At 72.3% G+C, this 26745-nt stretch overlaps 6 protein-coding genes across 8 annotated transcripts in view; 4 read left to right on the top strand and 2 right to left on the bottom strand.

Moving 5' to 3' along the window:
• Positions 1-835, top strand: part of LOC135317530 (complement factor B-like) — an 8389-nt gene extending 7554 nt beyond the window's left edge. The window contains exon 11 of the mRNA XM_064473823.1: positions 777-835. Coding sequence (XP_064329893.1) covers positions 777-835 — 59 coding nt within the window. The remainder of the gene's footprint in view (positions 1-776) is intronic.
• A 522-nt stretch (positions 836-1357) lies between these two features.
• PPT2 (palmitoyl-protein thioesterase 2) lies at positions 1358-8130 on the bottom strand. Its single transcript, XM_064473822.1, has 10 exons — positions 8082-8130; positions 7103-7249; positions 5988-6175; positions 4402-4555; positions 3940-4035; positions 3215-3322; positions 2777-2860; positions 1848-1932; positions 1690-1744; positions 1358-1558 (listed from the first exon to the last, which is right to left on the bottom strand). Exons 1-10 carry the CDS (start codon positions 8128-8130, stop codon positions 1415-1417), a joined length of 1110 nt encoding a protein of 369 aa, XP_064329892.1. The 3' UTR covers positions 1358-1414.
• On the top strand, positions 8062-15392 carry LOC135317594 (carnitine O-acetyltransferase-like). 2 transcript variants are annotated; one of them, XM_064473917.1, is made up of 14 exons: positions 8062-8197; positions 8869-9075; positions 10149-10252; positions 10734-10787; positions 11196-11331; positions 11628-11802; positions 12263-12441; positions 12649-12749; positions 12846-12971; positions 13164-13274; positions 13388-13523; positions 13856-13946; positions 14319-14456; positions 14914-15059. In XM_064473917.1, exons 1-14 carry the CDS (start codon positions 8129-8131, stop codon positions 14925-14927), a joined length of 1641 nt encoding a protein of 546 aa, XP_064329987.1. In that variant the 5' UTR covers positions 8062-8128; the 3' UTR covers positions 14928-15059. The 2 variants fall into 2 exon arrangements, with proteins under 2 accessions (XP_064329987.1, XP_064329986.1); XM_064473916.1 differs by having other exon boundaries at positions 8063-8197; positions 13856-13918; positions 14914-15392.
• A 291-nt stretch (positions 15393-15683) lies between these two features.
• On the top strand, positions 15684-18084 carry PRRT1 (proline rich transmembrane protein 1). Its single transcript, XM_064474044.1, has 4 exons — positions 15684-15800; positions 16362-16726; positions 17160-17381; positions 17474-18084. Exons 1-4 carry the CDS (start codon positions 15782-15784, stop codon positions 17648-17650), a joined length of 783 nt encoding a protein of 260 aa, XP_064330114.1. The 5' UTR covers positions 15684-15781; the 3' UTR covers positions 17651-18084.
• Positions 18085-18255: 171 nt separating this feature from the next.
• FKBPL (FKBP prolyl isomerase like) lies at positions 18256-20645 on the bottom strand. The gene is made up of 3 exons (XM_064473998.1): positions 20495-20645; positions 19688-20270; positions 18256-19627 (listed from the first exon to the last, which is right to left on the bottom strand). The coding sequence occupies exons 2-3, from the start codon at positions 19973-19975 to the stop codon at positions 18458-18460; spliced, it is 1458 nt and encodes a 485-aa protein (XP_064330068.1). The 5' UTR covers positions 19976-20270; positions 20495-20645; the 3' UTR covers positions 18256-18457.
• Positions 20646-20713: 68 nt separating this feature from the next.
• On the top strand, positions 20714-26599 carry ATF6B (activating transcription factor 6 beta). Of its 2 annotated transcripts, none has more exons than XM_064473958.1 (16): positions 20714-20854; positions 21136-21212; positions 21319-21400; positions 21678-21769; positions 21842-21914; positions 21987-22166; positions 22480-22652; positions 22883-23068; positions 23659-23750; positions 23819-23992; positions 24553-24645; positions 24790-24877; positions 25171-25244; positions 25335-25443; positions 25519-25603; positions 26074-26599. In XM_064473958.1, exons 1-16 carry the CDS (start codon positions 20770-20772, stop codon positions 26256-26258), a joined length of 1848 nt encoding a protein of 615 aa, XP_064330028.1. In that variant the 5' UTR covers positions 20714-20769; the 3' UTR covers positions 26259-26599. The 2 variants fall into 2 exon arrangements, with proteins under 2 accessions (XP_064330028.1, XP_064330027.1); XM_064473957.1 differs by having other exon boundaries at positions 21984-22166.
• Positions 26600-26745: the final 146 nt, after the last annotated feature.

Here is a 26745-nt window from a genome sequence, read left to right as displayed (position 1 = left end):
AGAGGAGGAGGGGCCAGGCGGGGTGGGCGGGGCCTGGGGTGGGCGGGGCCGGACTCACCTGTGCAGGTGCAGGGTGGGCAGGAGCAGAGCCCCCCAGCTGCCCCCCAGCCCCACCAGTGGAGAGGCCCCGGGGGGGGGGGGGTGTCTCCAGTGGGGGGAGGGGCCCATCACCGGGGTCCCCAGAAGCGGCGGAGGCTTGTTTTTGGGGGGAGGGGGTGGAAGTGCTTTATTGGCTGCGGCCCCCCCCCAAAACACCAGGGCCCCCTTGGGCCAGTCTGGGGGGGCCCCCCGTGCACCCCCCCCCCCCCCACTGCGCTGTGGGGCAGGGGTGCCCCAAGTCCCTGAGTCTGGGGGGGGCCTGGGCAGCGGGGGGTTAATGGGGGGGGGGAACCCACAGCGAGGCCCCCCCCAGCCCCCTATAGGGTCCCAGAGCCCCCCCCTGCCCTAATACTGACCCAGAGCCCCCCCATAGGCCCCATGTGTGAGCTCGGTGCCCCCCCCCATCCCTATAGAGCCCCAAAGCCCCACACCAAGCCTAATACTGTCCTACAGACCCCCTATAGAGTCCTATAGCCCCCTATATGGACCTCGGCCCTCCCACTCCCCTATAGGGCCCCATAGCCCCATCCCAGGCCCTTTCAGGGCCCTACAGCTGTCCCCCCCAGCCCCCCTTTAGGACGTTATAGCCCCACACCTACCCCAGGGCCCCACCCCAGCCCCCCAACCCTACCATCCCCCTATATGCCGCTGCAGCCCTATCCTGACCCACTATGCAGCCCCATGGGCTGCCTACGAGTCTCGTAACCCTCTCCGAGACCCTTATAGAACCCCATAGCTCCCCTATGCTGCCCCATAACCCCACCCCCGACCCCTACAGAGCCCCACAGTCCCTATATGGCCCTCTAACCCTGCCCCTGACCCCTACAGAGCCCCATAGCTCCCCTATACTGCCCCATAACCCCACCCCTGACCCCTACAGAGCCCCACAGTCCCTATATGGCCCTCTAATCCTGCCCCTGACCCCTACAGAGCCCCATAGCTCCCCTATACTGCCCCATAACCCCACCCCTGACCCCTACAGAGCCCCACAGGCCTCCATAAGACCTTTTAGCTCTACCCCAGCCCCCTATCCAGCCCCACAGCCCCCCTATACTGCCCCATACCCCCGACCCAGCCCCATAGCCCCCCATACTGACCCATAACCCCCCCAATCAACCCCATAGCCCCCCCCATACTGACCCATAGCCCCCTACCCAGCCCCATAACCCCTCTGCAGCCCCATAGCCCCCCCATATTGACCCATAACCCCCCCAATCAACCTCATAGCCCTCCTATACCACCCTATAAGCTGTATTCTGCCCCATAGCCCCCTACCCAGCCCCACAGCCACCCATCCGGCCCCCCGGCCCCCCGGCTACGTGAGCCAGGGGCGGATGCAGCGCTCGTAGACGGGCCGGTGGGAGTGCCAGGCCGTGTGCCCCACGCCCGGCACCACGCAGCCCCCCAGCGCCCCCCGCGCCTCCAGCGTCTTCAGCCCAAACGCGTCCTGCAGGTAAACCTGGGGGGGGGGGCGGGGGGGGGTGCGAGGGTCACGGGGGACCCCGGCGCCCCCAACCCCTGCCCCGAGTGGGGGGACCCTGGCGCCCGGGCCCCCAGAGTGCCCCCCAAGTGGGGGGTCCCCGCACTCACCGCCTGGGCGTGCATCTCCTGCACCGTCTCGTTGGCGTCGTAGAAACCGAAAAGGCTTTTGGGGGGGGGGGGGGGTGGGGGGAGATGGGGGTCAGCGGGGGGGGACCCAGGTGTCCCGGGGGACCCCTGCCCGCCCCGCCCAGGGGACCCCGGCCCACCTGGACTGCCAGGGCGTGATGACGCCGTCGTCGGGGCCCCCGATCAGCACCAGGCTCTGGATCCGCAGCAGGTTCCGCTTCCAGTCTGGGGTTAACGACGGGTTAACGGGGGGCTGCCGGGCCCTATAGGGCCCCTATGGCGGGGGGCCGGGGCTGCCGCGCTGCCGGCCCTGGGGGTGGGAGGGGAATGGGAGGGCGGCGGCCCTATGGGCTGCCTATAGGAGCTACGCGGGTGCCTATAGAGAGCCTATAGGGCGCCATAGGGTCGGCCATAGGGTCGCCTGCCTCGCACGGTGCGAGCACCCGCGCCCACAAGCCGCGCTGGCGTCTATAAGGACGTCTATAGGGGCACCCACACGGAGCCACACGGCTACGCGGGTTATAGGAACGGCCGCAGGTAGCTATAGGCATAAACCTATGGGGCCCCAGCGGCGTCTGCAGGGACCCCGATAGGGCGAGCCGCGGGGTACTGCAAGAGCACCTGTAAGGAACTGCACGACGGGGCAGAGGCGGCCCGACGGGGTATCGACGTGCACCTATAGCAGCACCCATAGGAACCCCTGCGTGCATCTATAGGGAGCAGCAGCTGCGCACTGCGCGGCTATAGGGGTCCCCGTAGGGCCCGCCGCGAGGCTATGGGGCTCGCTGCAGGAGCCCCGCGGGGCTATAGGAGCGCCTGCAGGCTATAGGGGTGTCCCTGTAGGGGGTCCCTGTGAGGCTGTAGGCACGTCTATAAGGGGTCCCCGTGGGGCCATAGGGGTCCCCACGGGAGTGTGAGGTGGGGGTACCGTGGTGTCCCTGTGGGGGGTCCCTGTAAGGCCACAGGGGTGTCTCTAGGGGATCACTGTGGGGCTGCAGGGGGTCCCTGTGGGCTATAGGGGTCTCTCTAGGGGGGACCCAGGGCTATAGGGGTCCCTATAGGGGCTCACCAGAGGCGTTGGGGTGCAGCCGCTCGTCGTTGAGGAGGGCGAGGAAGTCGCTGCTGTTCAGGTAGAGCTCGCGGTGGTGGGGGTCTGGGGGGGCCCCGCCACAACGGGGGGGGTCAGCCCCCGGCTCCCCCCCCAGTGTCACCCCCCCGGGGTCTGCAGGGGCTCGGGGCAGGGGTGAGGGGTTGTCCCCCTGGGTCTGGTTTGGGGGTCGGGGGGGGCAGGGTCCCCCCATGGCGGGTTTTGGGGTCCCCAGGGATACGTTGGGGTCCCAGGGGAATATGGGGGGGGCCGGGAGGGGCCAGGGGGAGGTTTGGGGTCCCTGGGGGGGGGGGGGTGGTGTTTAGGGTTCCCTGGGGGGCGGGGCTTGGAGGTCCTGGGTGGGGGTGGGGTACCCAGGGGGGTTTGGGGGTCCCGGGGGGGGGTTTGGGGGTCCCGGACCGTTCCAGTAGTTGCAGATGGAGACCCCCTGGCCCAGGGGGGTGTAGCAGAGCCGGTAGAGGTTGGACTTCATGTGCCGGGGGAAGAGCCACTTCAGGTAGTCGGTGTCTGCGCCCCAGCGTCAGCCGGCGCCCCCGCACCGGGGACCCCACAACCGGTCAGGGACCCCCCACATCTCCCTATAGCCCACCCAGGGACCCCCAAACCACCCACGGACCCCCCAAAACCACCCAGGGACCCCTCAAACTGCCCCACCACCCACCCAGGGATCCCTAAACCGCCCCACCACCCACCCAGGGACCCCCCAAACTGCCCCGTGACCCACCCAGGGACCCCCAAACTGCCCCACCACCCACTCAGGGATCCCCAAACCTCCCCACCACCCACTCAGGGGCGCCTAAACCTCCCCATCACCCACCCTGGGACCCCCCAAACCTCCCCATCACCCACACAGGGACCCCCAAAACCTCCCCACCACCCAGCCCGGGACCCCCAAAACCACCCAGGGACTCCCCCAACCCCCTCCCGTGCGTCCCAACCACCACCAGGAACCCCCCAAAAGTCCTCAACCTGCCCCAGAAAACCCCCAATCTCCCCATGACCCTGTCTAAAGACCCCCCCAAACACCCCCAAAAGCCCCCCAATCCCCCCCAGGACCCCCAAAACCGCACCCGAGGACCCCCCAAGCCTGCCCAAGCACCCCCCGTGTCCCCCCAGCCCCTCACCCCCGTACTGCCCCATCTGGGGGGCCGCCAGCGAGATGAAGCTGTGGACGTTGTGGTCGGGCATCGTGGCCAGCAGCGCCCGGCAGATGAGACCCCCTGTGGGCGGGGGTCAGCAGGGGGACCCCAGCCTCCAGGGGACCCCCACCCATGGACCCAGGCACCCCCACCCGTGGAGCACAGTATCTGAGACACCCCCCCCACCGTGGCCCCAGGAGCCCCCACCCACAAACCTGGGACCCCCACCCATGGAACCTGGTGTCCAGAACTCCCCACCCATGGATCTGGGACCCCCACCCCATCCCTGGGACCCCCACCCACAGGCCCAGGACTTCCCACCCACGGACCTGGGACCCCCACCCATGGCACCTAGTGTCCAGAGCCCCCCAACTCAGGGACCTGGGACCCCCACCCATGAAGCACAGCGCGTGGGACCCCCACCCCGTCCCCGGGACCCCCGCGCACCCTGGCTGTATCCCAGCAGGTGGATGCCGTCGGCGGCGTTGGCCATGATGGGGGCGAGGGCGTGCCGGAACCCCTCGACCTGCACCCACAGCGGCCGCAGCGACGCCCCCCGGTCGAAGAGGTCCAGGACCGTCACCTCCGTCCCTGGGTGGCTCTGGGTGGGGGGGGGGCAGTGTCAGGGGGTCATCGGGGGATGTGGGGGGGGCCAGGGGTCCGGGGGGGACGTGGGGGGACCCAGGGGTCTGGGCAGGGGACCCAGGGGTCCGGGGGGGACATGGGGGGACCCAGGGGGCCGGGGGGGACGTGGGGGACCCAGGCATCTGGGCAGGGGACCCAGGGGCCGGGGGGGATGTGGGGGGACCCAGGGGGCCGGGGGGGACGTGGGGGGACCCAGGGGGCCGGGGGGGACGTGGGGGGACCCAGGCATCTGGGCAGGGGACCCAGGGGTCCAGGGGGGACATGGGGGAACCCAGGGGGCCGGGGGGAACGTGGGGGGACCCAGGCATCTGGGCAGGGGACCCAGGGGTCCGGTGGGTGTCATGCAGGGGACCCAGGGGGCCGGGGGGGGACGTGGGGGGACCCAGGCATCTGGGCAGGGGACCCAGGGGGCCAGGGGGGGACGTGGGGGGACCCAGGGGGCCGGGGGGACATGGGGGGACCCAGGCGTCTGGGCAGGGGACCCAGGGGTCCGGGGGGGGGCTCAGGGTTCCAAGGGGTGTCATGCGGGGGACTTGGGTGTCCAGGTAGGGTGAAAGGGGGGACCCGGTTGTCTGGGGTGGGGTCGTACAGGGGACTCAGGGGTCGGGGGGGGTCACAGAGTGGAACCAGCGGTCTGGGGGTGAGGGGTGTCATGCAGGGGACCCAGGCATCCGGCGGGGGTCGTGCAGGGGACTCAGGGGTCCAAGGGGTGTCATGCGGGGGTCCCAGGCATCTGGGGGGGCCATAGAGAGGAACCAGGGGTCTGGGGGTGAGGGGGGTCATGCAGGGGACCCAGGGGGGGACTCAGGGGTCCAAGGGGTGTCATGCGGGGGTCCCAGGCATCTGGGGGGGCCATAGAGAGGAACCAGGGGTCTGGGGGTGAGGGGGGTCATGCAGGGGACCCAGGGGGGGACTCAGGGGTCCAAGGGGTGTCATGCGGGGGTCCCAGGCATCTGGGGGGGCCATAGAGAGGAACCAGGGGTCTGGGGGTGAGGGGGGTCAGGCAGGGGACCCAGGGGGGGACTCAGGGGTCCAAGGGGTGTCATGCGGGGGTCCCAGGCATCTGGGGGGGCCATAGAGAGGAACCAGGGGTCTGGGGGTGAGGGGGGTCATGCAGGGGACCCAGGGGGGGACTCAGGGGTCCAAGGGGTGTCATGCGGGGGTCCCAGGCATCTGGGGGGGCCATAGAGAGGAACCAGGGGTCCGGGGGGGGGTTGGTCATGCAGGATTCCCAGGGGTCCGGGGGGGTCGTGCACGGGACTCAGGGGTCGGGGGGGGCTCAGGGTTCCGAGGGGTGTCACGCGGGGGACTTGGGTGCCCAGGCAGGGTGACGGGGGGGACCCAGTCGTCCGGGGGGGGTCGTGCGGGGACCCCCGCGGCCGCCTGACCTCGTTGATGAAGGCGCGGAGGTGTCGGAAGTCGCTGGGGCTGTCGAAGAGGCCGTGGACGATGACGACGGGCCGGTAGGAGCCCCCCGAGACCACCAGGAGCGGGGCGAGGAGGAGGAGGGGGGGGGAGGAAGGCCGGGACCACGGCCCCCCCCCCCACGCCACACGCCGCGCCACGCAGGGGGCATCTGGGGGGGGGAGGGGCAAGGCGGGGCAGGGGGTCAGCCGGGGACCCGGGCGCCGCCCCCCCACCCCCACCCCGCCAGCCCGGACGCCCGGGTCCCCGGGGGTCCCCAGCCCCCCACCCCGCTCCCTGTTTACCTCCCGGCTCCCCTCCCCCTCCCGCACGTCAGTTCCGGCGCGCGCGGCCCTAACAGCCCCCCCCCTCCCCCCACCGGGGACCCAGGCGTCCGGACCCCCCCCACCCCCACCCCCCACAGCCCCCCCGACCGGTGCCCCGGGGGGCGGGGGAGGGGAGGTCCCCCCCTTGGTCAAAGCACGGGGCCGCCGGGGGGACCCGGGTGTCTGGGCCCCACGGCTCCCACGGGGGACCCAGGCGTCAGGCCCCACGGCTCCCACGCCCACGGGGGACCCAGGCGTCAGGCCCCACGGCTCCCACGGGGGACCCAGGCGTCAGGCCCCACGGCTCCCATGGGGACCGAGACGTCAGGCCCCACGGCTCCCATGGGGGACCCAGGCGTCAGGCCCCACGGCTCCCACGCCCACGGGGGACCCAGGCGTCAGGCCCCACGGCTCCCACGGGGGACCCAGGGGTCCGGCCCCACGGCTCCCACGGGGGACCCAGGCGTCAGGCCCCACGGCTCCCATGGGGACCGAGACGTCAGGCCCCACGGCTCCCACGGGGGACCCAAGCGTCAGGCCCCACGGCTCCCACGCCCACGGGGGACCCAGGCGTCAGGCCCCACGGCTCCCATGGGGACCGAGACGTCAGGCCCCACGGCTCCCACGGGGGACCCAGGCGTCAGGCCCCACGGCTCCCACGGGGGACCCAAGCGTCAGGCCCCACGGCTCCCACGCCCACGGGGGACCCAGGCGAGCGGGGCTCCCCCCGCGGCTCCCGGGGGGCCACGCGTGTCCCCGGGGACCCCACGCACCTGGCCGCCGCCGAGGACCCGGGCGCCGGGGCTGGCGGACCCTCCCCCCGCGGGGCCCGCCCCCACCTGCCGCCCGTGTGTGCTCAGCAAACAGGGAGCGGCGGCAGCGCCTCGAGTGGGAGCGGGGGGGCCCCACGCCGGGGTGCCCTCAGGACAGCTGGGCCCGCCCCCGCGCCTGGGTGCCCCCCCGAAGGCATGGGTGCCCCCCCCGCACACCTGGGTGCCCCCCCGCGCTCCTGGGTGCCCCCCCCGCACACCTGGGTGCCCCCCCGCGCTCCTGGGTGCCCCCCCGAAGGCATGGGTGCCCCCCCGCGCTCCTGGGTGCCCCCCGAACACCTGGGTGCCCCCCCCCCCGCTCCTGGGTGCCCCCCGAACAGCTGGGTGCCCCCCCCGCGCTCCTGGGTGCCCCCCCGAAGGCATGGGTGCCCCCCCCGCACACCTGGGTGCCCCCCCGCGCTCCTGGGTGCCCCCCGAACACCTGGGTGCCCCCCCCCCGCTCCTGGGTGCCCCCCGAACAGCTGGGTGCCCCCCCCGCGCTCCTGGGTGCCCCCCGAACAGCTGGGTGTCACCCCCGCGCTCCTGGATCCCCCCGGGGATGGGGACCCCCGCACTCCTGGAGACCCGCCCCCGCACGCCGGGCTCCCCTCAGGCCGCCTGGGTGTCGCCCCCCCGCGCTCCCGGGTGCCCCCCGCACTCCTGCGACCCCCGCCCGGGCGCCCGGGTCCCCTCAGAACGCCTGGGTCCCCCCGGGAGATGGGGACCCCCGGAGTCCTGGGTGACCCCCTCCCCGAGCGCCTCGCCTGGGCCCCCCCCCCCCCGCACTCGTGGGACCCCCCGGGACATGGGGACCCCCGCACTCCTGCGCCCCCTGGGTGCCCGCGGGGTGTCTGGAGGGGTTCGAGCCCCCCCCGCACGCCGGGGTCCCCCCCGCACGCCGGGGTCCCCGGGATGGGGGTGGGCGTGGGCGGGGCGGACCCACGCGGCCGGGCGGACCCAGCGGCCGGGAGGGACCCAGGCGGCCGGGCCATGGGGCGGTCGCCGTGGGTCTGGGGTCGCCGCCGCGCGCCCCCCGCGCCCCCGCCCGCCGCCCCCTCGGTGAGTCCACGCGCGCCCGTGGGGCGGGGGGCGGGGGGGCGGCGCTCGTGCCCGGCGGCACGTCCGCGTGCTGCGGGGGGCGGGGCGTGGGGGGCGCCGCTGCACATGGCCGGGGGGGGGTCCAGTTCCACGTGGCGGGGGGTCTTCGGGAGGGGGGGGGGGTCGTCCATCACTGAGGGGGGGCCCCGAAGGGGGGGTGTCCCCTTCCGGAGGGGGTCTCCATCACCCGAGGGGATCCCCACTGCACGGGGGGCGTGTCTTGGGTGGGGTCCCCATCACCGAGGGGTCCCTCCTCCGGGGGGGGGGGGGGGGTCTCTTGGGGGGTCCCCATCACCCGTGGGTGTCCCCTGAAGGGAGGGTCCCAATTTTCGGGGAGGGTCCTCACAACCCGAGGGAGTCCCCAGTGCACGTGGGGGGTGTCTTGGGGGAGTCCCCATCACTGGGGGGGTCCCCACTTCCCGGGGGGATGTCTTCGGGGGATCCCCATCACACGGGGGGGTGTCCCTGAAGGAGGGGGTGTTCCATTCTGGGGGGATCCCCATTGCACATGACTGGGGGGGGGGGGTCCCACCCCCGGCGCTCCCATTGCCCAGGGCGTCCTTTGCTTTGGGGGGGGTCTCACCCCCTGGGGGTCCCCGTCTCTCAGGGGGTCTTGGGGTTCCCCCCTGCAGGGGGTGCCCGGGCGGGGCGGGCGCCCGCCGCTGCCGGCGCTGGGGGCGACGCTGGGGCGGCTGCTGGGGGTCCTGGAGGCGCTGGTGGCCCCCGGGGAGCGGGACCGGACCCGCCGCCTGGTCCGGGAGTTCGGGGCGCCCGGGGGGGCTGGGCCCCGCCTGCAGGAGCGGCTGCGCCGGCAGCCCCCCGCCCCCCCCCGCCTGCCGGTGAGCGCCCGGGGGACCCGATGGGGGGGCTTTTGGGGGAACCCAGGTGTTCAGGGGGACGGGGGGCGGGGGTCTCCAGGCATACGCGGGGGACTCGGGTCTTTGGGGTGGACCCAGAAGTTCAGGGGGGCCCAGGATTTGGGGGGCACCCGGGGGAATCCAAGACATGGGGGGGGACCCAGGAGTTTTAGGGGACCCACGGGGTCAGGGGGGCCCAGGCGTCCGGGGAGACTGGGGTGGGGGTACTAGGCATTCGGGGGGGCTGGGTGTTTGGGGGGACCTGGGGGAACCCAGCAGTTTGGGGGGGACCCAGGCATCTGGGGAGACCCAGGAGTTTTGGGGTCCCAAGGGGCAGGGAGAGATTGGGGGGGGGGCACAGTTCAAGGAGGGGTGGAGGGACCCAGGTGTCCAGCGTAGGATGGGGGACCCCGGAGTCTGGGGGCACCCAGGCATCCGGGGCAGGATGGGAGACCCCGGAGTTGGGGGGGACCCAGGCATCCGGGGCAGGATGGGGGACCCCGGAGTCTGGGGGGGACCCAGGCATCTGGGGCAGGGTGGGGGGACCCCGGAGTTGGGGGGGACCCAGGCATCCGGGGCAGGGTGGGGGACCCCGGAGTTGGGGGGGACCCAGGCATCCGGGGCAGGGTGGGGGGACCCCGGAGTTGGGGGGGACCCAGGCATCCAGGGCAGGATGGGGGACCCCGGAGTTGGGGGGGACCCAGGCATCCGGGGCAGGGTGGAGGGACCCCGGAGTCTGGGGGGGACCCAGGCATCCGGGGCAGGGTGGGGGGACCCTGGAGTCTGGGGGGGACCCAGGCATCCGGGGCAGGGTGGGGGACCCAGGCATCCGGGGCAGGATGGGGGACCCTGGAGTCTGGGGGGGACCCAGGCATCCGGGGCAGGGTGGGGGACCCCGGAGTCTGGGGGGGACCCAGGCATCCGGGGCAGGATGGGGGACCCTGGAGTCTGGGGGGGACCCAGGCATCCGGGGCAGGGTGGGGGACCCCGGAGTTGGGGGGGACCCAGGCATCCGGGGCAGGATGGGGGACCCCGGAGTTCGGCGTTGGGTGCAGGAGTGGCCCTGGGGCTCCAGCGAGCGGCTGCCGCTGCCCGTCCACACCAGTGCTGGACTGGTGCTGCCCCGGCAGGACTGGGAGGACTGGAGGGGGCAGCTGTGGTGAGTGGGGTCCAGGGGACAGGGAGGCACTGGGAAGGGACTGGTGGGCACCAGAGGGGACTGGGAGGGGACTGGGGGACACTGGAGGGGACTGGGAAGGGACTGGTGGGCACTGGAGGTGACTTGAAGGGACTATGGGACACTGGGGGGGGACAGCGAAGCACTGGGAAGGGACTGGGGGCCACTGGGAAGGGACTGGGGGCCACTGGAGGGGACTGGGGGCCACTGGAGGGGACTGGGGGCCACAGGAAGGGACTGGGGGGCACTGGGAAGGGACTGGGGGACACTGGAGGGGACTGGGGGGCACTAGAGGGGACTGGGAGGAGACTGGTGGGCACTGGAGGGGACTTGAAGGGACTATGGGACACTGGGGGGGGACAGGGAAGCACTGGGAAGGGACTGGGGGACACTGGGAGGAACTGGGGGACACCGGAGGCGCTGGGAGGGGACACGGGGGGCACTGGTGTCACTGGTTCCCCAGGTTCGCGGCTCGGCTCATCGCGGGCGTCCTCGACTACCGAGTGCAGCTGGAGCGGTGGGTGCTGGGGCCGGGGGGGGTCTCTGGGGGGGGAGGTCCCGGGGGGGGGGGGGCTGGGGAGGTCCCAGGGGAGCACCTTGGGACATCTGCGGGGGATTCTGGGGGGTCTGGGTGGCCCTGTGGGGTCCCAGGGGGGCCCTGGGTGGGCCTGGGGGTTCCCAGTGTGGGTCTGGGGAGGTCTGGGGGTCCCTGGAGGGGTGGGTTCTAGGGGGGCAGGGGGGGCCCAGAGGGAGTCTGGGAGGCCTTGGGGTGGGTCCCAGGTGGGCTGGGGGGGTCCCGGGTGCATCCTGGGGTGTTCCTGGGTAGGCCCTGGGGGGGGGGTCCCAGGGGTCTGGGGGCCCCTGGGAGCGTCCGGGGGGAACCCAGGGGTCCCTGTGGGTGACGGTGGGTGTCCCGGTGGCCCAGGCGCGACCCCCCCGAGCCGTGGGTGCAGGCGGCGTTTGGGGGGTGCCGGGTGCCAGGCCCCCAGCGGGACGAGGTGCTGCGGCTGCCCCCCGGCGCCCAGCCGCCCCCCTTCATCACCGTCGTCCGCAACTGCCAGGTATGGGGGGGGGACGACACAGGGGGTCGTGGAGGGGACACGGGGGGGGGGGGGCAGATGTGGGGGTGTGGGGAGTCGGGGGGAGCTCGGGAGGGTCATGGGGCAGGAAATGGGGGGATCCTGGGGAGTCTGGGGGGGGGTCAAGGGGGTCCCGGGGGGAAATGGGTGGGTACGTGGTGTCTGCGGGGGGGTCCCGGGGGGGGGACGGGGGGACGGGGGGGGTCACGGGGAGGGGACGGGGCCGTGTGGTGCTGATGGGGCCGTTTTGGGGTCTCCCCCCTCCCCCCCCACCCCAGTTCTTCCAGGTGGAGGCGTGCGGGGAGGAGGGGACCCCCCTGCCGGCGGCGGCGCTGGGGGCGGCGCTGGGGGGGCTGCGGGCACGGGCGGGGCGGGGCGGAGCCCCGCCCCTGGGGCTGCTGACGGGGCAGCACCGGCACGCCTGGGGGCGGGTCTACCGCCTGCTGATGCGCGGTGAGTGGGCGGGGCCGCGGGGTGGGACTTCCTGTATTGGTGCCATCTTGGGGCGGGACTTCCTGTCTCTGAGCCGCGAGGGGCGGGACTGCCGTTTTGGGGGTGGGACTTCCTGTCTTTGGGCGGGGAGGGCCGGGACTTCCGGTTCTGGGGTGTCCTAGGGCGGGACTTCTGGTTTTGGGTGGCTTTTGGGGGGTGGGACTTCCTCCTTAGGTGTTAACTGAAGGCGGGACTTCCTGTTTGAGGCCCCCAGCGGGTGGGAGTGCCACTCTGGGGTGGTCCTGGGGTGGTCCTGGATAAGTTCTGGGAGTGGGAGTTCCTGTTCTGGGGACTCCTGAAGACAAGACTTCCTCTTTGGGGTGGATGGGGGGGGTGGGACTTCCTGTTTGCGAGGGGTTTTTTTGAGGGCGGAGCTTCCGGGGGCAGGTGGGGCAGTGCTCCTGAAGCTCCGCCCCCGCAGACCGACTGAACCGGGCCTCGATTGGCCGGATCCAGCGCAGCCTCTTCGCGCTCAGCCTGGACGCGCCAGTGCTGGCAGCTGCTGGAGGGCGTGGCCCGGGGGGCGTGGCCGGGCAGGTGCTTCACGGGGGCGGAGCTTGTGCCAACAGCGGCAACCGCTGGTTTGACAAGACCCTCCAGGTGGGTGGGGCTTGTGCAGCCATACCCGGGGGGGCGGGACTTCCTGTTCGTGGGTGGTGTGCCATGTGGAGGGCGGGGCTTCCCAGGTGAGGAGGGGGCGTGGGGCCTCTTTATTCCAGGGTTGGGGGCGGGGCTTCCTCTTTTGCCCCTGGAAGGTGTTTTGGGGGTGGGGACGGGGCTTCCTGCGCCCTGACCCCACCCCACCAGTTCATCGTGGGGGAGGACGGGACCTGCGGTGTCGTCTATGACCCGGCTGTGATTGATGGCGCTGTTGTCGCGGAGATGGTTGACCACGCCCTTGACCACTGGTGAGCGAGGGGGTGGGGCTTGGCGGGGCAGGGCCAGGAGGGACTTCCTGCCGCTGAGGGCGGGACTTCCCTGCCCTCACTGGCCCTGCCCTCCAGCCGCCACCTGGAGCGCAGCCCTGCCCTGATGATGTCACCGCCCCTCCCCCCGCCCCAGCGACTCCGCTTCAGCCTTGGGCCCGAAACTGCCCCTGAGGTGGAGCGGGCGAAACGGCACCTGGACAGGTGGGGTCACGGGGGTGAGGGGTTCACGGGGGGTCAGGGGTCACTGGGGGTAAGGGGGTCACAGGGGGTCAGGCGTCACGGGGGGTGAGTGGGTCTCTGAGGGGCCTGTGGGGGAGTGTGGGGGTGGAGGGGCCAGGGGCGGGGAAGGGGCTGGCTGTAGCCCCTCACTCCCCTCCGCTCCCCCCCGCCCAGCCTGGCGGCAGACGTGGATGTTCATTGCTTCGCCCACGAGGGCTTCGGGACGTGCGGGGGGCTGCGGCCAGAGGCCGTCGTCCAGGTGGCCCTGCAGGTGGCCTTCTACAGGTACGGGGGGGACCCCGGCACCGGGGGGGGTGTCCCTGGTGCCAGGGAAGGGGTACCCCGGCATTGGGGGGGGGGGGCCCAGCGTGCAGGGACCCAGGCCTGCCCCTGCACAGGACCCATGGCTCCCTCTGCGCCTCCTGCGAGCCGACCTCCCTGCGCCATGTCCTGCCTGGCTGCACCGACCTGCTGCGCCCGCCCGGGCCCCCCTGCCTGGCCCTGGCCCACGCCCTCGATGACCCCCAGGCCGAGGTAGGCAGGGCTTCCTGGCCCGTGGGGGCGGGACTTCCTGCACTGGGCTGGTGGGGTACTTGGGACTTCCTGGGGTTGGAACAGGCAGGGGCGGGACTTCCTGCCCCAGGTGTGAAATGGGGGCAGGACTTCCTGTCCCAGGTGGGAGGTGGGGCGGGGCTTCCTGCCCCAGGTGTGAAATGGGGGCAGGACTTCCTGTCCCAGGTGTGAGGTGGGGCGGGACTTCCTGCCCCAGGTGTGAAATAGGGGCAGGACTTCCTGTCCCAGGTGTGAGGTGGGGCGGGGCTTCCTGCCCCAGGTGTGAAATGGGGGCGGGACTTCCTGTTCCACAGCCGGGGCTGCAGTTGGTGCTGCTGCGTGAGGCTGTGGAAGCACAGAGCCGGCACACACAGGAGGTGAGGGGGCCCTGGAGGCGGGGCCAAGGTGGGTGGGGTCTCCTGGAGGCGGGGCCAAGGTGGGTGGGGTCTCCGGGGGTAGGAGAGGACCCTATGGGGTGGGGCCATGGGTGGGGGGACTTGGTGGGGTGGAGCCGGGGAGTGGGAGTCTCCAGTGGTGGAGCCATTGGGGGGGGTGGGGACACTGGGGGTGGGGCCATGGGGTGGGAGGGGACTCTGGCATGGGGGTGGGGGCACAGGTGGGGGGACCCTGGTGTCAGGGGGTGGGGCAATGGGGTGGGTGGGGACTGTGGGGGCAGAGCCATGGGGCAGGTGGGGATCCTGCATGTGGGGGCGGAGCCATGGGTGGGAGGGGCCTGTGTGGGCGGGGCTGGAGCGGGTGTGGACCCGGGCCTCGCAGGTGCTGGCTGGGCAGGGCGCGGAGCGGCACCTGGAGCGGCTGCGGCAGGCGGCCATCGCGGCGGGGGAGCCGCTCCCCGACATCTTCATGGACCCGGCCTACGCCCTCGCCACCCACTTCCGCCTCTGCACCGTCCAGGTGCTGCCCGGGACCCCCAGACCCCTGGGACCCCAACCCCCAGACCCCCGGGACCCCCAAACCCTGGATCACCCCAACCCTTGGGAGCCCCAAACCCCTGGGGCTCCCAAACCCTGGGGCTGCGGGAAGGGTCTGGGGGGTGTGTCGGGACATTCATGGGTGTCTTTCTGGGGGTTTGGGGGGTCTCTTTGGAGCCCTTTGGGGTGAAGTGGGGGGATTGGGTGTGGTTGGGGGTACAGGGAGAGATGAGGCTGGTTTTGGGTGGGGGGTCAGAACCCCGGGGTGTTTTGGGGCAGTTTTGGTGTGTCTAGGGCACATTTTGGGAGTTTTGAGGGGGCAGGTGGGTACTTTTCATGGGGGTGACAGGTTGGGGGGCTGTTTGGGGGGCTCATGGGGCTCGGGGGGTTTTGGGGTGCACTGGGGGGTCCTGGGGTGCAGTGCCATGTGTCCTCCCCAGGTGCGCTCCCGTGAGGGCTGCTGGCTGCTGCGGGGGCCGCTGGTGCCCGACGGCTATGGGGTGGGGGTGGGACATGTGGCCCCCCAGGACCCCCGGGACCCCCCTGGGGGGCTGCGTGTGGCCGTCACCGCCTTCACCTGCTGCCACCAGACCGAGGCCGCCCGCCTGGGGGACGCCCTGCAGGGGGTCCTTGACAGCCTCGGGGGGCTGCTGCGCCACCACAGTCCCCCCAGCGATCCCTGACCTTAAACCCCCCCCTCCAGGGAGGCACCCCAAGTCTGGGGGGTCTCCCCACCACCTCCCCAGGGTGCTCCCTGTGCCCCTCCTGACACTCCTGGGGTCCCCCATGACCCCCAACCCTCCTCGGGTCCCCCTAGGGACCCCCCGGGACCAGCCCTATCAGGCCAAGGTGGATATTTCGGGCCAAAATTGGCTGTTTTGGGTCACTGGCAATGTCAATAAAGTCCTTCGCAGCCTTGCGGGAGTCGGGGGCTCCGCTCCGGGGATCCAGTCCGGGTTTGGGAGGGGGTGGGGTGTAGGGTCCCGGTCCCACTGGATCCAGCCCGGGATTTGCGACGGCCCGACGGCCCCGATCCAGTCCGAGGGATCCAGTCCGGGCCGCGGTGCCGGTCCCACTCCGCTCCGGCCCGATCCAGGCCGGGTTCCGGGGCGGTCCCGGTCCCGGTCCGGCCCGCTCGGCTCCAGCCCGGGCTTTGCGCCAGCCCGGGAGGGGGGGGGGGCGATCCGGCCCGGGGGATCCAGCCCGGGAGCCGGTTCCGATCCGGATCCGCGCCCCGATCCGGCCCGGGCTTTGCGCCGGCCCGGCGGGGGGTGCCGGTCCCGGTGCCGGTCCCGGTTCGGCCCGGCCATGGCGGCCGAGAAACCCGGTGCGGAGCGGGGGGAGTGGGAGGGGGGCGGGGGGGCGGGGGATGGGAAGGACGGGGCGGGGGTCGAGGGGAGCGGGAGGGGGCGGGGGGCGCTGGGGGGTCGCGGGGTTCGGGAGATGGAGGGGAACGGGGGGGCTTGAGGGGAGGGGGACGGGGGCAGGGGTGGTGATGGGGGGCTCGGGGGAGGGGATGCTGTGTGTACCACCATCGCACGCGTGTCCCCGGGGGGGGGGGGAGGGGGCTGTTGCACACGCGTGTGCACATGCCCAGGGACCCCGGTGTCCGGGGCAGCCCCCCTCCCCCTCCGGTGTCGTGCTATAATTAGCCCGGGCAGGGAGGGTGACCCAGAAATGGGGCCCGGGGGGGGGGGGGGGAGGATTTGGGGGAGCTTCGGGGGTTGCCGGGTTTGTGGGGGTGGGGAGCGCCAGGGGTACTTCTGGGCCTCTTGGGGGAACCGAGGGGCTTGGGGGGGGGAACGCTGGATGTTTGGGGGAGTCATGGGTGCCGAGGGGGTCTGTGGGGTGGGGGGGCATGTCCGCCCTGACGCCCCTCTCCCCCCAGGAGCGCCGGAGGGGGCCCCCCACGCCTCGCCCCCCCCCTACGGGCCGCCGGCGCCACCGGGGCCTGTGGGGGGGGCGGGGGCAGCCACGCTGCCGCGGGGGGTCCCGGCGGGGGCGGCCACGCTGCCGCGGGGGGGGGCGGGGGCCGGGGGGGCGGCAGGAGCGGCCACGCTGCCCCGGGGGCTGCCGGGGGCCGGGGGGGGCCCGCACGCTGCCCCCCATGCCGCCACGCTGCCCCGGCCCCCCCCTGCAGCCCCCCAGCCCTACGGGGCACCCCCTCAGCCCCCCCTGCCCTACGCCCCCCCCCCCTTCGCTCTCCAGCTCCAGCCCTGCACCGCCTACGTCCCGGTGTACCCCGTCGGGCCTGTGAGTGGGCGGGGCCTGAGGGAGGGGTGGGGCACAGGGGCGGGGCTTGGGAGTGGGGCGGGGCTTGGGAGTGGGGCAGGGCTGTGGACAGAGGGAGGGCGCAAAGGGGATGGAGTGGGCAGGAAGGGATGGGGGCACCGGAGGGGGCGTGGCTAGCTGTGGGTGTGGATAGGGTGTGGCTGTATAGAGGGGTGTGGCTTGGGGTAGGGTTAATTGAGGGGTGGAGCTTTGCTTTAGGGGAGGGGTGTATTGATAAGGGGTGGGGCTTGTAGACAGGTCTGGGCTTCTGCATGGGGCGGGGTCTGCAGGGCAGAGGGTGTGGCCTCATGGGGGCATGAGCTGCACCTCCAGGGCCCTGTGGGGCGTGGCCTGTGGGAGGGGCGTGGTCACACAGAGCATGCCCCACCCCTGACACCCCCTCTCTTCTCCGCAGGCCTTCGGGGCGGCCCCCCCCGGGCCCGGCCCCGGCCCCCTGCCCGGCCCCGTGGGGGTGCCGGTGGGGGGGGCGTTGGGGGGGGCGGGGGGGGCCCCACTGGGTGGGGCGGGGGGGCTGGAGGGGCGCCGGGCGCCCCACGACTACCTGCCCATCGCTGTCCTCACCACCCTCTGCTGCTTCTGGCCCACCGGCGTCGTCGCCATCGTCAAGGCCGTGCAGGTGGGGGGGGGCAGGGGGACGCTGGGGAGGGGGCTCTGTGGGCTGGGTTGGTGCTGACCCCCTCCCCGTGGGGGTGTGTGTCCCCCCCCCAGGTGCGCGCGGCGGTGGCGCGGGGGGACATCGTCTCGGCCGAGATTGCCTCGCGGGAGGCGCGAAACTTCTCCTTCATCAGCCTGGCCGTGGGTATCGCCGCCATCGTCCTCTGCACCATCCTCACCGTCGTCATCATCATCGCCGCCCAGCACCACGACAACGACTGGGAGCCCTAGCGACGCCACGGCCCCTCGCACACCACGCCCTGGCCACGCCCGGGGACCCCCCCAGCCACGCTCTGGCCACACCTTGGCCGCAGAGATTTGGGGTGGGGGGGGCCCTTCGGCATCGCCATGGCGACGCTGGGGATCCTAGCGACGCCCCGGTGACGGCATGAGGACCAGACCCGCTCAGCGTTGCCACAGCGCCCGCGCCGGTATTGCCAGCATCACCATGGCAATGCCCGGGATGCCATAGCAACGCCCTGGCAACAGGTACAGCATTGCCATGGCAATGCCTGACCCCACCCCCCCAGCCACGCTTCTGGCCCCGCCCCCAAGGCTCCTGGTGGGTGGGGCCCACCTCATCTGCATGCTAAGCCCCACCCCACCAGGCCCCACCCCTGTGACACGTTTTGCTGCTGACAGATCAATAAATCTCTATATTGATATGGGGGAGGGGCAGCTCATTGGTGGGGGAGGGGTGTCTCCAAGGCAACCTCTTCAGGTTGGGATGGGGGAGAGGCACATCCCGGACACCCCAAACAGCGTCTCCATGGCGATGGCACCCCCGGTGCTGCATCCCCCCCCCACCCCGCACCCAATCACTTAATTAAGCACAGTGTTATTATCTAACTTTATTATTTAGTTCACGCAGTACGTTACTGGGGGAGGGGGCGGCATGGTGACCCCGCGCCACCACAGGGTGTCCCCACGGTGCCGGCGCCCCCACTGCTGCATTAATTAAGTCATTTAACAAAGCACCACCGGGTTTATTACCGGGGGAGGGGGCACCGTGAGCGTCCCCCCGTTAGCAGCACCCCGTCAGGCGAAGAGGCGGCCGAGGCGCCGCGCCAGCCGTGCGTCCCTCTCGCGGGCGGCGCCACGCACCCGCCGCAGCTCCCGCCGTGCCGCGGCGTGGCCGGGCTCCTCGCGCAGCACCGCGGCCAGATCGGCGGCCGCCGCCTCCAGGTCGCTCATGGCCGCCGCCGCCAGGCCCCGGCGGAAGCGGGCCTCCAGGTGCTCCGGCCGCAGGGCCAGCGCCTTGCCGGCGTTGGCGGCCGCTGCCGCCGGTAGCCCCAGCCGCAGCTGGCACAGGGCCAGCCCGGCGTGCAGCTCCGCCTTGGGCAGCGCCAGGGCGGGGGGCAACGGCGGGACCCCCGCGGCCGCCACCGCCGCCCGCAGCGCCTGGGCGTAGGCCCTGGCCGCCGGCCCCGCCGCCCCCGCGCCCAGCAGCGCCGCCGCCCGCTCCTGCCGCGCCAGCACCGCCCGCCACCGCCCGCCCGCCGCCCCCGCCTCCTCCTCCTCCCAGAAGCGGGGTGCGGGGGTGAAGCCCCCCAGGCGCACCCCCAGCGCCGCCCGCGCCCCCGCTGGCTGCAGCCACGCCCACTCCCCCGCCGCCATCGTCTCCAGGCAGGCGTCCAGCGCCGCCGCCCAGCGCCCCTCGCCGTCGCCCACCCGCAGGCTCTGCCAACGCCCGCTCCTCGCCCCCGCCCCCGCCGCCCCCCATCCGTTGGCCGCCCCCGCCCCCCGCGGGGGTCTCCAGCCGCACCCGGCAGCGGGAGCCGGGCCCGGGCCGCCCCAGCCCCCGCCCAGGCCGCAGCACCCGCTTGGCAAAGGCGGCGTCGGGGCTGAGCCACCAGCCCGGGGGGGGCGTCGCCCCCGCCCAGGGGTCTCCGGCCTCCCCCTCCCAGCCCTCCTCCCCCTCCCCCTCCTCCTCCTCCAGCTGCTCCCACCCCTCCCCCAGCCCCTCCCCCTCCTCCAGCCCCTCCCCCTCTGGCGCCCGGAGCCACGCCTCCTCGCAGGACCAGTCCCACGGATCCCCCGCCCCATTGGACGGCGCCGGAGGGGCCGCCTGCTGGTTGGAGGGCTCCGCCCGGCAAGGCGACACCCTATTGGATGGGTCCCGGAGGGTGGCAGCGGCCGCCTCGTGGCGGCCTGCTCTCTTATTGACTGGGGCTTGGAGGCTGCCGTCCTCATTGGCTGGGGCTTCAGGTGCTGCGCCCTCATTGGTTAGGGTTTGTGGTGCCGCATCCTCATTATCTGGGGCTTCAGGTGCTGCGCCCTCATTGGCTGGGGCTTCGGGTGCTGCGCCCTCATTGGCTGGGGCTTCGGGTGCTGCATCCTCATTGGATGGGTGCTGCAGCCCTTTGGCCTCACCCTTCGGGTCACGTGGCTCTGCCTTCTCATTGGCCGCACCCTGCAGCCTGGCAGCCTCATTGGCCAGGCCCTGGTATCCCGCAGTCTCATTGGTTGGGTCTTGGTGCCCAGCGTCATCACTGGCTGGGTCCCGCAGTCCTCCACCGTCCTCATTGGCGGAGGCCCTGGCTGCTTGCTGCTCATCTAGCTGCTCATTGGTTGAATCAGGGCTCCCCATTCCCTCATTGGGCGAGCCATGCAGCGCTGTGATCCCATTGGACAACTCTCCCACGGCACAAGCTTCACCAAGCTCTTCATTGACTGGTGCTGGGCTCCCACGCTCCCCATTGGACAAACCTCCGTGCCCTAGCTGTCCATTGGCCGGCTCCTCTACAGCAGCTCCATCCCCATTGGCTACTCCTTGGAGCGCTGCCTCTCCATTGGGTGAATCCCCTCCTTCCATTTCTCCCTCAGCCAATCGCGTTTCTTTGGTGGTGGCCTATGAGAGAGAGGGGGGCAGAGCCTGGTCAGCGGGGACCCAGGCGTCCGCGCCCCCCTGCTCCCACCTGGGAGCGGACCCCGGCCTCCAGTAGCCCCGCCTCCTTGCTTCACATCCGGCCACGCCCCCCGGCCGGCCTGGACAGGGTTCCCATGGAGACGCCCACGTTCCGTTCCTTCCCCACCCCTCCCACCCCCACCCCCGGAGAGTGGGGCGGGTCCTACCGAGGCCGGAGGAGGGATCCCGGTGTCCGGGGGGGCGGGGGAGAGTCCCCCGTGTCCGTTGGCGGCGCTGCCCCTTTAAATGCCGCCGGTAGGGGCGGAGCGGACGACAGCGAGGCGCATGCGCGTTACGCCCCGCCCGCAGCGCGCCTGCGCGGGAAGGGGCCGGCCGGGTAAGCCGTGCTCCCATTGGTCGGGTGGCGGCGGCGCGCGCGCGGATTGGAGGGCGGCGGCGGCGGGGGGGCGGGGCTCGCGGGGCGGGTGGCGGCGGGCGGAAGATGGCGGCGCTGGCGCCGGAGCTGCTGGTGCTGAGCGACGCGGGGCGGTTCCGGGCCGACAACCTGCTGGGGGCCGAGGACTGGGGTAGGCCCGGCCGGGGCGGAGCGGGGCTTTTCCGCCTGCGCCGGGGAGCGGCCTGGCGGAGGGGGCGTGGCCGCCCGAACGCCGCGTGGGGGGGTGGTTGGGGCGGGGCTAAAGGGAGGGGCGTGGCCTGAATGGGAGCGGTCTCTGCCGGTGGGCGTGCACCTTGCCGGGGTAATAGGCGGGGCTTAAAGGGGAGTGGCCTGGGTGGAGGTGGGGTTGGCCTTTTGGGGCGTGGCTAAGCTCCTGGGGGCGGGGCTTCCCCTGTAACTCCCCGCCCCCAGATGCCGCACTCTACAGTTGCCTTGACGACAGGCTGGAGCCCACCCACCTCTTCCCCTCCCTGGACCCTGACCCCATGGTAAGCCCCGCCCCCGCGAGGAGCCCAAGCCCCGCCCCTCTGGGGTTGGGGTCTCTGTGGCCCTGCCTCCCGGGAGGTCCCACACCCTCATTTCCCCCTCCCCCAGTTTGACTGTGCCTTTGAGGGGGGTGAAGCTGCCAGCACCCCTGACCCGCCATGGGACCAGGAGCCCCCCAGCCTCTTCCCCGGTGAGTGGGGGGGGGGGGGGGGGAAGAAGGGGGGTCCCTGGAGGGCACTGGGGTGTTCAGGGAGGGCCTGGGGGGATGTGGGGTGCTGGGGGGTGTATTGGGAGGGGGTACAGGGGGCTGGGGAGGATGATGGGGAGCTAGGGGGAGGACACAGGGTTGTCAGGGGGTCTGGGGTCCTAGTTGGGGATTTGGGAGTTACAAGACACTGGGGGGGGGTGTTGGGGGTGCAGCAGCACAGGGACCCCGGCCAGCCATGTGTGCGTGTGTCCCCACCCAGACCTGCAGGTGAAGTCGGAGCCGGGGTCCCCTGCCTCGTCCCACTGCTCCGACTCTTCCGGCCTCTCCTCCGCTTCCGAGCCCCCGGCCTGGGTACGTGCCCCACCACGGGTGCCTCCACTGCCTCCCCCGTCTCCCTCCCCCCTCTCACCTCTGTCCCTGCAGGCCTCCAGCCCCCCTGAGCCAGGGGTGAAGGCGGAGCCGACCCCCCTGCTGCCCTGCGCACCCCCGGATGCCGGTACGCTGAGGATGGGTGGACGCGGAATGGGGGAGTCCCCCCCCTCCACTGACACCCACGCACACGCAGCAGGGAAGGCACCACGGGCTGTGAAGGCAGAGGCACCCCCCTCCAGCCGCCGGACCCCCCCCATCCAGCCCAAGCCCCCTGGGGGGACTCCTGGGCCCAGGGGAGCTGCCCCAAGCCCCCCCCAGACCATCCTGCTGCAGCCGCTGCCTGGAGGCGCTCCCCCTCTGCCTGCAGCCATTACTGGTAGGGCGGGGGGGCCGGGGGAGGTTAGGGGTGCTGGGGGCTTCTGGGGAAACAGGGAGGGGATTGGGGTGGCCTGCGGGGTCGTGGGGAGGGGGGTTGGAGGGGCTGGGGGGGGCACCATGGGGAGGGGCTTTGGGAGGGTCTGAGGGGTGCTGGGGGCTTGAGACTGGGGGTTTGTGGGTGCTGGGGGGGGGCGTCTGGGAAACAGGAAAGCAGGGTTGGGGGGTGGGCGGTATGAGGAAGAAGAGGTTTGGGGGTGATGGGGAGGTGTTATGGGGGCCTTAGGTGAGTACGGGTCTTTGGGGGTCCGCAGTGCCAGCCCCTGCAGTGCTGCTGTCGCCGGCGGACCTGCTGCTGCCAGGGCTCCTGTGCCTGCCCCCCTCCGGCCGGGGGGCCCCCCGCACCCCTCCCGGCCCCCCCAAGCCCGAGGCCAAGACCATCGTCCCAGCCCCCGCTCCCGCCCCTCCCGGTCCCCAGGAGGTCGATGTGAGTACCCCCGCATCACCCCTGACCCCGCCGTGTCACCCCGACCCCACGGGACCCCCCACCCACTCCTGGGTGTCCCCTCTCCCTCCCGCCGCGTCCCCCACCCCAGGGCGTCCCTCCAGCGTGCCTTCTCCCCCGGGGCGCCCCACCCCGTTGGGTGTCCCCATCCCACCGTGCCTCCCCTTCCCCCGGGGTCCGCCCCGGGCCCCTCCGGTGACCCGCGGGCGCAGGCGAAGGTGCTGAAGCGGCAGCAGCGGATGATCAAGAACCGGGAGTCGGCCTGCCAGTCGCGGCGCCGGCGCAAGGAGTACGTGCAGGGGCTGGAGGAGCGCCTGCGCCAGGCCCTGGCCGACAACGACCGCCTGCGCCGCGAGAACGGGCTCCTGCGGCGCCGCCTCGACGCCCTCCTGGGCCAGGTGGGGCCCGCGGGCGCGGGGGAGCCTGGGTGGGGGGTCCCTGGCGCCGGCTGAGCTCCCCGGCCGGTGGCATGGCTCGCCCCCTATGGCTTGTTGTGGGGCAGTCTGGCCCACGGCGTGGTTTCCCTGCCCCTGTTTTGCGATGGTACGGCTTGTTGGGCCCTGGTATAGGCTGTGCCCCCCGCCCCCCCCCCCCCCGGGGCCTGACACCCCCATCCTGCATTGGTGTAGTCGGGGCCCCCCCAGGCCTGTAGTGGTACGGTCTGTGCCCCCCCGAGTAATGGTACAGCCTCTCGACCACCGTGATACGTCCTCCCCCTCCCCCCAGGTCACAGTGGTACAGCCCACTGGGGTGTGTGTATCTCATTACCATGGCAACGGGCTGTACCATCCCAGGGTCACGGGGGTGCCCCATTACTGGGGGGGGGCTGTGGGATGTACCCTTACGGTGGGGGGGGCTGCCCCATGGTGGGGGAGCTTAGGCTGTACCATTGCAGAGGAGTTGGGGGGGGCATCACTGTGGGACAGACCACTGTTGGGGTGCGGGGGGCACCAGGACCTGACGCCCCCCCCACCCCCCCACCCCCCAGAGCTCGGAGCTGCACCCCATCCCAGGACCCCGCAAGCTGGCCTGCCTCGCCGCCCTCCTCCTCTTCCTCGCCTTCAACCTGGGCCCCCTCAGGTGGGTGTCGGGGGAGTGGGGGGCGGCCCCAGGTGCCGACAACCCTCCTCAATGTCCCCCTCCCGCAGCCTCTCACAGCCGCCCCCCGCTGAGCCCCGCCGCCAACCCACCCCCCGGGGCCGCCGGCACCTCCTGGGGGTGTCTGAGGCGGGGCCCCCCGTCACCGACCTGCCCCGGACATGGGGGCCCCCCCCGGGGCCACGCCAGGAGCCCCCCGGCCCCGCCAGCAGGACCACCTTCAGGTACACGCACCCCCTGCCAGGCACCCCTCCAGCAGCCCCCCCGAGGCCCCTCCAAACCCCACAGCACACTCTGACCCCACTGCCCCCCTCAAATGGCCACCCTTGGGCCCCCACTGGCCCCCCCGAGACCCCAGTGGACACCAGTGAGTCCTCCCAAAACACCAGTGGGCTTCGGTGACCCCCCAAACTCAATGTGACCCCCTGACCCTATTGCCCCCTCCCAAAAAGGACCCCAATTGTCCCCCCAACTGCCATGGACCCCCCCCCCAAAACCTTATGGATCCTACTGGGCGTCCCCAAACCCACTGGTCTTCAGTGACACCCCCGCCCCAAACGCAATGCGACCCCCTGACCCTATTGCCCCGCCTCCCCCCCAGGTGGACCCCAATCACCCCCGCTGACCCCTATGGCCCCCCCCAAATGCTCAAGGATCCCACTGGGCCACTCCAAACCCACTGGTCTTCAGTGACACCCCTCCCCCAAACCCGAAGGGACCTCCTGACCCCCAGTGAGCCCCCTCCCACCCAGACAGCCCCCCCTGACCCTCCCTGGCCCCCCAGGAACACCTCGCTGGGCGCGGTGACGCTGCGGGAGCTGGATGGGCTGTTCCGGGCATCCGACTGTCGCCGCTTCAACCGCACCGAGTCGCTGCGGTACGGGGGGTCACGGGGGCTGCGGGGTAGGAGGATTGGGGGGTCACAGAGAACTGGGTGGGAGCAGGGGGGGTGGGAGGGGGGTGGGGGGGAGGGGTCCCTGTGAGCCCCCTGGCCCCGCTGACACCCCCCCGGCCCCCCCAGGCTGGCAGACGAGCTCAGCGGGTGGGTCCGGCGCCACCAGATCGACCGACGGAAACCAGGGTCACCCCCCCGGACCCCCCGCAGCCAGGTGAGGGGAGGGGGGGGTGTCTCCCTGGGGGGCTCTGGGGACCCTTGGTGGTCACCGGGGCGTCCTTGGGGATATGGGGAGTCCCCGGGGGGGGGGGGGGGGGCTGAGGAGGGACCTGGGGGGGGTCTTGTGGGACAGGGGGTTGGGGGCTGTAACATCCCAGAGGGTTGTTTAGGGGGTCCTGGTGCACTGGGGGGTCCTTGGGGGGGCCCTGGGGTTGGGGGGTCCTTGGCTGGGAGGGTCGGAGGGGGTTGTTCTGGGAGGTCCCTGTCCCCCCTGACCCCCCAGGGCAGTTTCAGGCTTCGCTCCCCTGGAAGGCACCAGCCTCATCCCGCCTCGTCCCGGCCACCCCCCCCCACCCCGAGAGGTGAGAGACCCCCCCCCCCGAGCGTGACACCCTCCCTGCAATCCCCCATATCCCCCCCATTTCCATGTGACCCGCCCCGTGTCCCCCCAGGGCCCCCCCAGGGCAGCTCCAGCTCTACCGCCCCGACCGGGCTGAACCCCATTTCCTGGCCGCCATCGACCGCCGCGAGGACACCTTCTACGTCGTCTCCTTCCGGCGGGTATGGGGGGGTCGGGGGGGCTCGGGGTGGTCTGCTGAGGGTGTGAGGGGGTCACCAATGCCGTGTCCCCCCCAGGACCACCTCCTGCTGCCAGCCATCAGCCACAACAAGACATCAAGGCCGAAGATGTCCCTGGTGATGCCGGCAGCTGCGCTCAACGGTGCGTGGGGAGCCCTGGCCCCCCGTGTCCTGGGGGGGATCCCCGTGTTCTAGGGTGGGTCTCCATGTCCCAGGGGGTCCCGCTCTATGTCCTCCCACCCCGATATGTTTGGGGGAGCCCAAGGTCCTTGGGTCCCACCATGCACCCAGGGGCTCCTCCGTCCGAGGCAGGGAGGTCCCAGGGGAGGTCTCGTCACCTTAAAGGGGTCCCTCATCATTCTGGGGAGTCCTTGTTTTCTTGGGGCTCCCTGTGCTGGGGGGGGGGGGCTGGGTCACCCCCTTTTCCCTGGGAGTCCTTGTTGCCCTGGGGGGGCTCTCCATCACTTGCGGGAGGTCCCCATTGCCCTTGGGAGGGGTCACAGTTGCTGAGGGTGAGTCCCCTCTGTCCATGGTGGGGGTCTCCTCATCCCCAGGGGGTCCCCCCTGCCTGGGGGTCCCCAGCTGACCTTGCCCCCCCCCCCACTCCCCCAGAGAGCCTGTCGGGGCGTGGGGGGGGCCTGGAGGCCATGATGCAGGTGGACTGCGAGGTGATGGACACGCGGGTCATACACGTCCGCCGCCGGCCCCCCACCCCTGCCAACCGCAGCCGGGCCCCCACCCCTGCCCGCAGCCCCCGCCGCCCCCCCCGCACGCTCTACCTGGGGGGCAGCGGCTAGCCACGCCCCTCGGCGGTAAGGCCACGCCCCTCTCGGGGGCGGTGGGGCGAAGCACTGTCCGTGAGAACCGGGCTGGGAGCTGGAGTGAGCCCCGCCCCCCGAGCAAACCCCGCCCATTGGGGCGTGAAAGCACGCCTGCTGGGGCAGCCCCGCCCCCTGGGAGGGAGCCCCGCCCCTCGGGCTGCCCCGGCTCCTCCCAGGGGGCGGAGCTTTCTCGGCTGGGCAAGCCCCGCCCTCTACAAGCACTTATCCTGGGGAGCCCCGCCCCCTAGTTTCCCTTAAAGGGGCAGTGCCCTCACACCCACCCACCCCACCCCACCCCGGGGCTGTTTTTTTTACCCAGATCAATTAAAAAAAAGAAAATTGGGAAAAATAAAAATGGAGCTCTGTCTGTGGGGGAGGGAAAGGGGAACACAGGCGCCCGGGGTTGGGGGGGTTGGAGGGGACCCCCTGTTTGTATGTGCGCTTCGGGCCCCTGAAACCCTCC

The sequence above is a fragment of the Phalacrocorax carbo genome, chromosome 26 (assembly GCF_963921805.1).
Source record: "Phalacrocorax carbo chromosome 26, bPhaCar2.1, whole genome shotgun sequence".
Taxonomy (NCBI): domain Eukaryota; kingdom Metazoa; phylum Chordata; class Aves; order Suliformes; family Phalacrocoracidae; genus Phalacrocorax; species Phalacrocorax carbo.
The sequence above is the reverse complement of the archived record's forward strand: the minus strand, read 5'-3'. Positions and strand labels throughout refer to the sequence as shown.

Bases quoted from the DNA above. Each gene is read 5' to 3' on its own strand.
- PRRT1 (XM_064474044.1), top strand. The intron at 16,727-17,159 runs GTGAGTGGGCGG...TCTTCTCCGCAG, and splicing joins CGGTGTACCCCGTCGGGCCT to GCCTTCGGGGCGGCCCCCCC. The intron at 17,382-17,473 runs GTGGGGGGGGGC...TCCCCCCCCCAG, and splicing joins CCATCGTCAAGGCCGTGCAG to GTGCGCGCGGCGGTGGCGCG.
- LOC135317594 (XM_064473916.1), top strand. From the start codon at position 8,129: ATGGGGCGGTCGCCGTGGGTCTGGGGTCGCCGCCGCGCGCCCCCCGCG. The intron at 9,076-10,148 runs GTGAGCGCCCGG...CGTTGGGTGCAG, and splicing joins CCGCCCCCCCCCGCCTGCCG to GAGTGGCCCTGGGGCTCCAG. The intron at 13,275-13,387 runs GTACGGGGGGGA...GCCCCTGCACAG, and splicing joins CTGCAGGTGGCCTTCTACAG to GACCCATGGCTCCCTCTGCG.
- ATF6B (XM_064473957.1), top strand. From the start codon at position 20,770: ATGGCGGCGCTGGCGCCGGAGCTGCTGGTGCTGAGCGACGCGGGGCGG. The intron at 24,646-24,789 runs GTACGGGGGGTC...CGGCCCCCCCAG, and splicing joins AACCGCACCGAGTCGCTGCG to GCTGGCAGACGAGCTCAGCG. The intron at 25,604-26,073 runs GTGCGTGGGGAG...CCACTCCCCCAG, and splicing joins GCCGGCAGCTGCGCTCAACG to AGAGCCTGTCGGGGCGTGGG.
- FKBPL (XM_064473998.1), bottom strand. From the start codon at position 19,975: ATGAGCAGCAAGCAGCCAGGGCCTCCGCCAATGAGGACGGTGGAGGAC. The intron at 19,628-19,687 runs CTGAAGCCCCAG...AGGGCGCAGCAC, and splicing joins AGCCAATGAGGGCGCAGCAC to CTGAAGCCCCAGCCAATGAG.
- PPT2 (XM_064473822.1), bottom strand. From the start codon at position 8,130: ATGGCCCGGCCGCCTGGGTCCCTCCCGGCCGCTGGGTCCGCCCGGCCG. The intron at 7,250-8,081 runs GTGGGTCCGCCC...AGCTGTCCTGAG, and splicing joins CGCTGGGTCCGCCCGGCCGC to GGCACCCCGGCGTGGGGCCC. The intron at 4,036-4,401 runs GTGCGCGGGGGT...CCCCGCCCACAG, and splicing joins CCTGCTGGGATACAGCCAGG to GGGGTCTCATCTGCCGGGCG.